The sequence below is a fragment of the Athene noctua genome, chromosome Z, assembly GCF_965140245.1.
Source record: "Athene noctua chromosome Z, bAthNoc1.hap1.1, whole genome shotgun sequence".
NCBI classification, from domain to species: Eukaryota; Metazoa; Chordata; class Aves; order Strigiformes; family Strigidae; genus Athene; species Athene noctua.
Genome location: NC_134077.1, coordinates 39,221,196 through 39,234,031, shown reverse-complemented (window position 1 = coordinate 39,234,031; position 12,836 = coordinate 39,221,196). Strand labels below are relative to the sequence as shown.

General features: G+C 39.0%; 1 protein-coding gene across 6 annotated transcripts in view; it reads left to right on the top strand.

The window, feature by feature from the left end:
- The window catches only part of PAM (peptidylglycine alpha-amidating monooxygenase), a 149,408-nt gene that overhangs the window by 102,454 nt on the left and 34,118 nt on the right, over window positions 1-12,836 (top strand). For all 6 annotated transcript variants that reach the window (XM_074933223.1, XM_074933222.1, XM_074933220.1 and 3 more), the window contains exons 13-14: window positions 2,029-2,216; window positions 2,874-2,945. In XM_074933223.1, coding sequence (XP_074789324.1) covers window positions 2,029-2,216; window positions 2,874-2,945 — 260 coding nt within the window. The remainder of the gene's footprint in view (window positions 1-2,028; window positions 2,217-2,873; window positions 2,946-12,836) is intronic.

Here is a 12,836-nt window from a genome sequence, read left to right as displayed (position 1 = left end):
CTCAAATAAGAAGGACATCAACTATTACTAATTTATAAAGCAATGTTTCTTCTCATTCTTCCTAAAGACCAGGAAGTACTTCAGTAAGAATTGTAGCCCATTCAGTGTGAAGATCATACCTTTGTAAAGGAAAGATCCATTGGCCGCAGTGGCTGCTTGTTTTTCCAGTTGCAATGTAATGTATTGTTTAAAACTCTTAACAGACAGAAAATTGTGCCGCCTGTATTTTTCACTTTCAAAATATGTTTAACAGGTATTGTACCATACAAGAGAAGGTTCATGTGCCTGTAGCAAAACATTCCCCCTCAGTATTTAAGATTCTTTAACTTAATAGTCTTGCTTTTCAATGGTAAATCCTCTGTGTCATTGTGTTTCATTGTATATTATTAAGATATGAAGATCTGGGTACAGTTCTAAATATCTGAGGCAGTGGTGATAATAGGAATTTTTTAATATTTTATTTCTTTTCAACTTGCACATCGGAATTTCTACTCATTAAACCTGTCCACAAAACAGGGTTTCTCAGGAGTTCAAAATCTAATGGAAGGATTCTGGGTTTTCTGTGAATTTACTAAAACTGTTGTTGACAGAGTTGGTTTGGGTTTATTTAGCTGTAAATGGTAAACATTATCGACTTTGAAATGTTTAGACATAGTAATGTGTCAGGTGAACCAGAGTTTGTGTGGGTTCCACATCCCCTTTCCTACTGAATTTTTAAAGAGGAGGCAATTACGGTGACAGATACTGATAGTCCAACAACAAAGTTAATGCTTTCTAAAGCTCAAGCAGAGCTTGCCAAGTCAGAGTTTGATTTTTGTGGTGTCCAAGGGATGCTAAATTGTCAATGCATGGAAAAATACCAATTCCCCATTTGAAGCAGTCCCTTCTCCTATGTTCCCCATCTCCCCTCTATCTGGTGTCATTATTGTTGCTATGGTGAATAAATGAATGCTGTAGAATGCTGCTGGAAAAGTCAATGCTGACATCTTTTGCAAGCAGCTAATAGGCCACCCCCATATCTTTTTATGTGTACGCTCATTGAATAATTTTGAAAACCTATTAAAAAATCTTAGTCTAAACCCCTTTATTTTGTGAACCTTTCTTTATCAGTCCTAGCTTATTCCATTGTCAGGATTGTAGCTATAAATAAAAGATACCAACCTATATGGCAGAGGAAGAAAATAAACATTACAGCTGTGAAGAGACCCTGTATTGTCTGCTTCAGGAAGCAATACTTTTCAGAAAAAAATCTTTCTCGTGACAGCTGGTTTTTTTTATTGAAGACAGGATTATGTAGCAGTACAGAAGAGCCTCTTCTGTTTCAAGTACATGCACAATATTTATCAAAGAACTGATTTTTGCTAGTGTTTCATCATTCCTCTTGCACTCGTGTTTTCCTTAGAGAAGCTTGTGATCAAATTATTCTCAGGATGGCACTGCCATCTTCTCTTCAGGAGATATTTACAGTGTCTTAATGTATAATGAAATTAAGTTTTGTTGCATTAGAAGCGGTGTGATTCGCCAATAAATGGATGAACTTGAACATGGGGATAAAAAAACTGTCATAAAAGATAGCTGCTGAAATGAAATGTAGACTTTATTTACCATGATTTTATATTAGGTTTGCCCCAGATTGATAGAGAAGTACGTAATGAATGATACAGTTCTGTCGTATATAATCAGAACAGGTGTATATTTGGTGACACACTGGGGGTTATGAGGAGTATGCTGGGGAAAAAAAGAAGGAAGAACAGTTTAAATAGTTTACAATTTCCTGTAGAATCTAAACCAAATTGTTAAGAATTTCTAAGATACCGGGGGATTTTGTGCAAACTGGTGTTCTTTAGTATAAACTGAAAGAAACTTGTGATATTTGCTGCAATTAAGCTATTAAATGTTTTCGTGTGGGACTTCTAAACAGTTCATTGCAACTTTCTAATATTCTTTTAAACAAGTTAGATTAATAGAATAACAGATATATTCAGCTCATTTTTTTCCTAACTGTTGCATCTTTTCTGTGTTGTTTAGGGGAACAGCCAATGATGAAATGTGTAACTTTTACATTATGTACTATATGGAAGCCAAGCATGCTGTGTCATATATGACTTGCACACAGAATGCAAACCCTGAAATATTCAGAAATATACCACAGGAGGCAAATATTCCTATTCCAGTCAAGTCTGATATGCTGAAGATGGCACATGGACATCATGAAGGTGAAAAAAATTTTAATCCATTTTATTCAAGACTTTTTATTCTCACTGATGTGTTTGTTTGTGTTGCTTTGATATGCTAAATTTTCATTAAAAGAAAATGCAATTCTGAATAAAATTCAAATCATTAATTATAGATCATCATGAGATTCTGCTTTTGTTTTTGGTAGAAATGTATGCCATAATCTTTTGTCTGTTTCTTCCTATTGTTTTTCAGTTTCCAACATATTTTTATAGCTACATGAGCTGTGTACCCAAAAGATTGAACTCTTTTCTATGCCAAATGTTAGTACCTTACATTAACAGTTTCTTAATATTCGCTTTATCTTTGATCTGTTTCCTACAGAGTTGAATCATAACATGTCCATAGTTTTCTGTATCCCACTGCCTTGTGGAAGGCAATCAAATGTTTATATTGAACACTGGTAGGCATGTAGGTTGCAACAGCAGTATTATCCAGAAATAATATTAGTGGTATGTCTGTATAGCAAAGTACAAATCTTATTTATTCCAGTTGTTTTACTGCAGCACCGTTTGGTACAACTACTATAGATAAAACTACCAAATACTCATTTCAGAAGGCCTTTTTTTCTCCAGTAGGAAGTCAATCAATGCCATTCACAGGGAGAGGTTAACATATATCCTAAATCCATTTTTCAGAAACAAAGGATACTGGTAAAAGTTCTTTGCTGCAGCATGACAAAAAAGAAAAGGACAAGCTTTTGGAACAGGGTATGTACTTGTTTACTTCTATGTCAAATAAGGGACTCACTAATGTAAAATAATGATAAATTGAATCCTGATTGTTAATGAGTTATGAAATTTTTTATCTGTTTATTTTTAATTGATGCAATTTGCAGTGTTTTGTACTGATAATGGGATTGAATACTATATAAGAAGTAACAAAAAAAAATTAGTCTATCACTGATTCCTTGCCTCGTAGTTAAAATTTATTAGCACATTTTAATATCATTAGATTTTCCCGTTCTTAGTTTAATTTGCTAAAGAGGACTGTAATTTATCTGTAAGTGCAATCCTAAAGAATGGACACAAAGAAGTAGTCCTATAGTATGTAACTATTCTATATGTAACTATCTGCTATTAGCTCTTCGCCTTTTTATTGGGTTTTATTACTATGCATGTATTAGGGAATAATATGTTATTATGCTTCAATATTGGTTGTACATGCAGTGGGTTAAGGGCAGCTAATGTTTAATAATTCTTTTTCACTACATTTGTGTATATGTTCATATACGCATAACAACTTATGCACAGATGTGTGCACTGCTTAGTTGCAGGAAAAAATCCATGGCTTATAAGGCCTCTAGAAATATGCTGAATGTTATTTATGTTTCAGAGGTATATTAAAATAAGACTGTGCTTTTAAGTTCTTGTAGATCATATGCTATTAGATCAGTATTGGTTTAGTATCAAGATTTTTCCTGACACTAAGCAGAAGACCTCATCAGCTATAGTTTTTTGAACAATATTAAGGCTCAAGGACTACATAAATTAAAGGCAAACCTTTTGTCCAGTGTTTAGATTTTTTGATAGTGTCTCCCAAAGAGGCTAGATTTTCTATATACTCTGCCATTTTACAGAGTTAGCTCAAATAATTAAATTACTGTTACATAAAACCTAACTTTTACAGTGTAAGAGTGTTGACTGAAAGTACCTTGAACTACTAGAGACAATAATTACAATTCCATATCTTAGTCAATTCAAGGTGGATTTTTTTAGAAAGACACGATTCTATTTTTTTATTTAAATCCTATTCCAAAGCAGAATGAGCAAGCTGCTTACAAATTTATATCAAGATTTATGCTGACAAGCTGTTTCACCCTTGTGTTACTAATAAGTGCATTAGCATTTGGTTGAGGATCTTATTATGTGTGTGCTTTATTATGTTCATTAATAGTTGAAATACAGCATTGAAACAAGGTCCTGGTTTTAGAATCTTCGTAATTTGTCTTTGAAATGTATTTCAAAGCCACATTTCTGCAATGCAGACTCACTTACTGAAGCTACTATTTATTATATATCCTCATCTAACATGTTTCTTTGGAAACACACTGCATTCATTGTTTTGTCCATTTCAAATTGGTTGGGATTATGATGTGAAATATCAAACCAAATAGTTGCTGTAAGAGAATTTTGTTCCATGTTCTTAGTTTAAGATAAATTTTCCCATCATTTACAGAAGCCTGGCTTCAATTTTACATTGATGCAACTCTAACCTTAGATGAATTACGTGTATGTAAGCAAAAAAAAAGCAAAAAGAAAGATATATCAATGTCAGGTTTGGTTTTATTTTTGTCTCCAAAGAGGGAAAGTTGGGTGGCCGTTTTAGAAAGTGGTTTCTGGTCCTACAAGCACTTGAGCACCTGGTAAGATATCCTGGGAAAACCAGGAGCTGAAACTGGTCTGCTGAAATGTGCATATAAAAATTACATACACATTGGGAGTCCTCTTTTGTGGGGCTAAGCAGTTTTATGTAATTGCATTGCAAATTTGTCCATCTCCTCAAGTAAATTCAGTGAGTTAGCCAGTATCAACCAAGCCTGAACAAGGTTTTAGCAACAGGAAAATTCTACAGTTTGGAGAGAGAGGGCAATTGATCTCTAAGCTGCTAGGAGCAAATACATATTTCACTAGATAAAGGTTATAACAAATTTTTCTTTTAATGGTCTGGCATGACATACTCTATGAAAAGCTTATCTACAAAGCACAGATCCACCAAAATGTGGTACCATCACACAACACATGCTCAGGCCCAGCCAGCATGGGTTTATGAAAGGCAGGTCCTGCTTGACAACCCTGATCTCCTTCTGTGACAGAGCGACCTGCTTATTGGATGAGGGACAGGCTGTGGACGTTGTCTACCTTGACTTTAGCAAGGCCTTTGACACCTTTTCCCACAGCATTCTCCTGCTGAAACTGGCTGCTCGCAACTTGGATGGACACACGCTTGGCTGGGTAAAAAACTGGCTGGATGGCCGGGCCCAAAGAGTTGTGGTGAACGGAGTTAAATCCAGTTGGTGGCCGGTCACAAGTGGTGACCCCCAGGGCTCAGTTTTGGGGCCACTCCTGTTTAACATCTTTATTGAGGATCTGGACGAGGGGATCGAGTGCACCCTCAGTCAGTTTGCAGAATACACCAAGTTGGGTGGGAGTGTTGATCTGCTCGAGGGTAGGGAGGCTCTGCAGAGAGACCTGGACAGGCTGGAGCCATGGGCTGAGGCCAACTGGAGGAGTTTCCATAAGGCCAAATGCCGGGGGCTGCCCTTGGGCCACAACAACCCCCAGCAGTGCTACAGGCTTGGGGAGGAGTGGCTGGAGAGCTGCCAGTCAGAGAGGGACCTGGGGGTGCTGATTGGCAGGCGGCTGAACAGGAGCCAGCAGTGTGCCCAGGTGGCCAAGAAGGCCAATGGCATCCTGGCTTGTGTCAGCAATAGCGTGGCCAGCAGGGACAGGGAAGGGATCTTACCCCTGTGCTTGGCACTGGTGAGGCCCCACCTTGATTACTGGATTCTGTTTTGGGCCCTGCACTACAAAAAGGACATTGAATGGCTCGAGCGTGTCCAGAGAAGGGCAACGGAGCTGGTGCAGGGTCTGGAGCACAGGTCGTACGAGGAGCGGCTGAGGGAACTGGGGGTGTTTAGTCTGGAGAAGAGGAGGCTGAGGGGAGACCTCATCGCCCTCTACAGCTCCCTGAAAGGAGGTTGCAAAGAGCTGGGGATGAGTCTCTTTAACCAAGTAACAAGTGATAGGACAAGAGGTAAAATGGCCTCAAGTTGCACCAGGCAAAGTTTAGACTAGTTATTAGGAAGCATTTGTTTACAGAGCGAGTTGTTAGGTGTTGTAAGGGGCTGCCCAGGGCAGTGGTGAAGTCCCCATCCCTGGAGGTGTTTAAGAGTTGGGCTGACATAGCGCTGAGGGATATGGTGTAGTTGAGAAGAGTCCATGTTAGGTTAATGATCAGACTAGATGATCTTCAAGGCTTTTTCCAACCTAGATGATTCTGTGATTCTGTGGTATTTGTTACACAGGTGAAAGTATTTTGCTAGCTTTTAGCTGAGTCTCTGAGTCAAGAAATATCTGTTCCATGTAGTATATTTTGCTGTTCTGTGTTTCTGTAAAAAGTTTATTATAATAAAAGCATACTGAACAAGCCTTTTTATATCTGGAATAGAAATTTCTAATTTATTTAAGTGAAAGGAGGAGGTGTAGCTCCTTCCTGCCTCATCTCTCTTTGTTTCCTTTCTAAAATAAAAAAGAAATAAGGGAGGAGGAATTGTGTGGGAGTCCTACAGTTTGTTGTGGGATACCTGTTGAAAGGAAGAGAAAAGGAGAATCAGCATGAAGGCAGGTCCTTGATTTTTCAGCCAGTGAAGTAGTGTGTTTCTGTGACTGCTACTATAGGTTTGCCATGTAATGCTGAGTCAACCAATAAGACTTGATGTATTTTTGTGCTAGCAGATGTAGTCATGAGTTACATTCCTTCCTTAAATAAATTTGCCATAATTTACCTTTGCTAATTTCTGTGGAGTTGTAAGAAAAGAGAGTAGTTCAGTTTGGCAAGTGGCTAAAATTTCTTAAGTTGATGGAGAAAGCACGAGGCTTGAAACATTCACTTTCCAGTAGTGATGTGGGATGCCAAAGTGTCAGAGACATTTTTAGATTAAGGCCAGACATACGCAAAAATCTTCAGATGTTTTCAGGCTTGAGATGTTTGGTGCTCAGAGATTGTATGAGATCCCTTAACTAGAGTGCAAAAGTAAGGGAAAAGTGGCTGAATTAAACCTTCAAGAAAATGCTACTGAAAGTTATGGAGCAATATTTACAGTTATAGAAGTAACTAGTAATTGTTAGTAATTATGAAGATTCACAATTGCAAAGGATTTGTTTGTTGTTTCAACCCTGAAAGATCCTGCTCAAAGTTGATTTGGTTAAAATAACGTTATTCATAATCTTTACAAAAGCATCTTCAGCACAGTAAAGAAAGGAGCATCAGGTCTAAGCAAACCAATTGCAATCGGTATAGGTTGCATACCTACCCAGCAAAAGAATATAACAAGCATGGAAAGAAGCCATTTTAAACTGAATGCTTTAGTCTTCACTGTTTGACACCTGGTTTATGTTCTCTGGTTCTTAAAATTATAGAGGGACTTTCTCTAGGTATTTTCTGTAATGTAAAAGCCTACTTATCAATGAACAACTGCAAAAACTGCTTATAACATTATTAAGATATTTGAAGAAATTTAAAATGGACATTATATTAGTACAGGAAGAGTTCAGAGAAGTGAAGTCATAGCACAAATCTAAAACAAATAGTAATAATAATTTTTAATTATTAATATTAAGTGCATATTAATAAGATATCCGAATAAAATTTTACTGAAAATTATTTTTCTTTGTTAACTAAGTGCAATTATTATTACATCATTATTATTATCAAAATGTATTAGTTTTTTAGGGGTTTTTGTCCTTTTTTTTAATCAAGCATGATGATACTTAAAATAAATAAATTTAAGATAGCAGAACTACTCTTTAATAAATATTAGTCTTATATATGTTTTATGAGCAGAAATGTATTTACAGGTATGTATTGCATGAAGTAGCAATTTGAGGTGGAACTGACATACTGTGTTCCTGAATTGCTAATGTGTGTAATATATCCGAATAAGCACAGCAAAGTCCTATGTAATAAAAGCATTGTGTTCATTGCTAGTTATTTATAGGTAGCTGATAAACATATTTTATTGTAACAAAATGATTGATGCTTGTCAGGGGGAAGGGAAGGGAAGGGGAGGGGAGGGGAGGGGAGGGGAGGGGATCTGGTAATTAGGAAACTGCTACCAGCTTGAGTATGGACTTTCAGCTTCTGATTTGTTGATGAAAAACACATGTCTGATAAAATTTAATCCTCAGTGAAGTGTCTTTAATATTGTTTCATACTTTCTCTTACCACTCTCTTTCCCAGTTGCAAAATCCTTTAACCTAGTGATCTTATAAACTATGCTTGGACTCTCAAAGCATTTGTACAGTAAATACTTCTGACAGTTGAAGAAAAAAAAAATTCATTAAAAAGAAATTTACATTGCAATAGCAGTAAAAGCCCTTCTTACAGACATGCAGATATAGAAGAAAACAGCTAATGGTTTATTTTTTAACCTTTTCTTCCTTTTTTTTTAGCTCTGTACACTGCTTAGAAATGCCTTGAGAGCAGATACAGTTCCTGTTGTTTAAACATGTCTGTTTAACTATGCTATAAGTGTGCATCACTTAGGGCACAGTGATGGTAACCAAGAATCTCTAGAGCAGCTTAGGCCTTTTCATTTCCTCCTATCTATGACTGCTTCTCCCAGCCCCTCAAATCCCCTCAAAAAACCCCTGATCTCCTCCTACAAGAGCGTGACCTGCTTATTGGATGAGGGAAAAGCTGTGGATGTTGTCTGCCTGTACCTTATGATTTTGACACCGTTTCCGACAGCATTCTCCTGGTGAAACTGGCTGCTCGTGTGTTGGATGGGCACATGCTCTGCTGTGTAAAAAAACTGGCTGGATGGCTGGGCCCAAAGAGTTGTGGTGAACGGAGTTAAATCCAGTTGGCGGCCGGTCACAAGTGGTGACCCCCAGGGCTCAGTTTTGGGGCCACTCCTGTTTAACATCTTTATTGATGATATAGATGAGATTGAGTGCGCCCCCAGTAAGTTTGCAGATGACACCAAGTTGGGTGGGAGTGTTGATCTGCTCGAGGGTAGGGAGGCTCTGCAGAGAGACCTGGACAGGCTGGGGCCGTGGGCTGAGGCCAACTGGAGGAGTTTCCATAAGGCCAAATGCCGGGGGCTGCCCTTGGGCCACAACAACCCCCAGCAGCGCTACAGGCTTGGGGAGGAGTGGCTGGAGAGCTGCCAGTCAGAGAGGGACCTGGGGGTGTTGATTGACAGCCGGCTGAACAGGAGCCAGCAGTGTTCTCAGATGGCCAAGAAGGCCAATGGCATCCTGGCTTGTGTCAGCAATAGCGTGGCCAGCAGGGACAGAGAAGGGATCTGACCCCTGTACTCGGCACTGGTGAGGCTGCACCTCGATTCCTGTGTTCAGTTTTGGGCCTCTCAATACACGAAGTACATTGAATGATGCGAGCGTGTCCAGAGAACGGCAACAAAGCTGGTGCAGGGTCTGGAGGGCATATTTTATGAGGAGCAGCTGAAGGAACTGGGGTTGTTTAGTCTGGAGAAGAGGAGACTGAGGGGAGACCTCCTCACCCTCTACAGCTCCCTGAAAGGAGGTTGCAGAGAGCTGGGGATGAGTCTCTTTAACCAAGTAACAAGTGATAGGACAAGAGGTAAAATGGCCTCAAGTTGTGTCAGGGAAGGTTTAGACTAGGTATTAGGAAGCATTTGTTTACAGAGCGAGTTGTTAGGTGTTGGAATGGGCTGCCCAGGGAGGTGGTGGAGTCCCCATCCCTGGAGGTGCTTAAGAGTCGGTTTGACATAGCACTGAGGGATATGGTGTAGTTGGGAACTGTCAATTTTAGGTCAATGGTCAGACTAGATGATCTTCAAGGTTTTTTCCAACTAGATGTTTCTATGATTTTTTGAAAAACAGCGTCACTTAATATTTTTTAGTGCTCAGGAGTCTTTCTGATGCTTTCATCAAAGCAACAGATTAAATCAGTATGATAGGACTCACATGAAAAATAATAGCAGGCTATAAGTCATTTGGAAATTTGTTTTGGCCAATTATGTCAAACTGTGTCCAATATCACTTCACATAAATAGACGTTCACTTCTACAATTCTTTTCAATGCCTTTCCTTCTTTTCTACCAGCAGTGTTATCTTATGTATAGCTGTTAGAATGATCTTAGTAGCTTCATCTAGGAGCCAAAGAAGGTAAAGGTATTTATTAAAACTTTTGATTTTTAGTTTATTTAGAAGGCATTTATTTCTTCTCAGTCTTGAAGGTGATACTTGTAGCCATATTTCCATATCTTCATCAGGAAGATAGTTCTTCAGCTTAAGTACACATTCTCTGATGTGACTCTTAACATATTATATAGATATTACCTGAGATTTAAGATGAGTTGAAGTCATAGTTGAAGTCCGTATCATTTGGAACCTGATTTCAGCACTTCTGAAAAGGCAAAGCACTGACTGTTTTTGCCAGATAAACAGAAGCACATCCCGATAAGACAGAAACATGTAGTCTCCATTTTATTCAGAGATAATTAGGAAAACCAAAGTCAACTATAAAAATTTGTCTTTTACTACAATTATAATAGGACTGAGACATGAGTGTGGAACGACACATACTGGCTCGATGTCAGATCAGGCATGCTCAAGAAGAGGAGACTTTCAATACAAGTATTCACATGAACTGAGCCGCAGCAACACACACATGAACTTTGCAGTACCAGTCCCCTGTCAACACAGAAGACTGCATGCTAGATTTTTGCTCTTGATTTCTCAGTGCTGGCTATTTCCTGATAAGACATTATTTTGTCAGAAGACTGCAGTAGTGGTTTTATGTTTGAAATCCTGTTCAGTCTGACTCGTAACAAAAATTTAAAATGTCAGTGACAGATTGGAGAGCCTCTCTGAACTGTCTCAGTGAAACAGTGTACAGGCATTATGACACAAATACATATCGTGGAGATGAGAATTCTCTCACGCCACCAGAGTGTCTTTCCATTTTTTCTAAAATGCAGTGATTTTTCAAATATGTATCTTAACAGTTACACGTTGGAGCTCTCTGGACAGACTTATGGCTGAATTTCCCATCTATCCCATAGCTTCGTCCTGCAGCACCATGGCTAAGTACTTCATCCAGACTGAAAATCGGTACTTCCAACAGCTTAATGGTGTGCTACATAAGGACCATGGACAGTGACTGCTCACTGCAAGTTTGAGAACTCACACTACCGCCGAAAAAAGACTGTTTTCAAACGGTTCAACACCTTTAGGATTCTACCCGGACCTTGGTGGTCAACATACTAAACAGTTTTATTAACCTTAAACTAAATCTAGTCTTTTATTTAGATATGGTGGGATTCAGCTCATGGTTTGCGATGAAATCACCAATGTTATGATTTCCTTTGTTTTGTATCACTGTTTTCCAAATCACTGTTCTGTAGAACTGCCATATTAATTACGTTTAAACTTACTGGAATATGCTTATGCATTGTTTCATTCTGGAGACATTGATCACTTCCTCCAGAATAGAATAAACTGTACATATTTGTAGCAAATCATCTTTTAGTGTATTACATAGAATAGTGGTTTTCAACCTGTGGTCTCCTTAAAGTAGGGGTAGGGAACATCCAACCCAGAAACACTTGGTCTGGCCTCTGGCAAGCACTACAGCTCCTTTTCCCACAGCCCTCTCCCCTCGATACTCCTCTCATCTCCTCTCATACTCAAGTCCAACCAAACACACACACACACACACCCCCCTGCGCTGATGCACATGAGAGGGAGCACACCCTCACTTTTTCCAGGCGACTCCCATCGGCTGTCAGATTCACCAGCAGGTCCCTCTACTGCTCAGCTCTTCAGGGCTGGCCTCTGGTAACAAGCATGAAGGTGCTTTCCCAGCCCCAGCACTGCCCCTTGAGGCAGTTTAGTGCTTTAAATCTTGAATTAAGTCTTGGTGGTCCACGGCTACAAAAGGTACTTAAGAGAGGTCCATGGTGAAGGAAGGGTTGAGAACCCCTGACATAGAGGGAACTGTCCTGGTAGCTTACATTTAAGTTCATGTAAGTATCCTCTCTGAAACTAACCTAATCAGGTCTTCCCTGAGACTGCACTGCTAGACTCAGTAATATCATCAAGAGCAAGTTGTTCATTCAGCCATGTCTTCTTCCTAGTCATACCCAGACATTCTGACCAGGCTGTCTCCTCTCAAACAAGACAAATAACATGGGCATCTTGTTGGTGTTCCTTTCCCACAGAATATCTTCAGGCAAGCTGAATCCTTCAACTGTTCCAGCTAGTAGAAGGCAGCTATAAATCAGCAACATAAGATTTTTATTTGCTGTTTGCTGGATACTGCTTTGCAGAAACGAACTGTTAATCAGAAACAACAGGAGTCTACTCTTTGCTAGTTATCTGTAGTGAATTCTGAGCTATTTCTTAAAAAAAAACCTGCTTACAAATTTATTGGAATCTTCCTGGGGATCACAAACAAGCTGAAGAATGTTGTTCTCAAATAATATAGGACCTCCATTGAATGTGTGGAGTTTAGGGAACAGCTGCATCCATTGAGTAATCTGGAAACTTCAGTTCTTCCTTTTCACATCTGCCCTCAACTTTTCTGCTTTGTAAATACTCTTGTGTCGGGATGACAAGAAATTTACAGAAGACTTCAGCTACTGTTTGTGACAAGCGAAGATGCTGGGGCAGGTATGTGGACTTCATGGATGTCTTTTGAACTTGAAGTGTAGAGATTTCATTTTCTAAAGCACATCTACTTAAGGTAAAGATCACAGTTTCAGAGCAGCTACACTTCAAACCACTTTCACTTTGAGGCACACACTTTTTCATACATTTAGACAGTTCCTAAATATTTTTAACTGTTGTGTTTACAACACCCCTGCTTAATGAAAGCACCAATAGGACAAG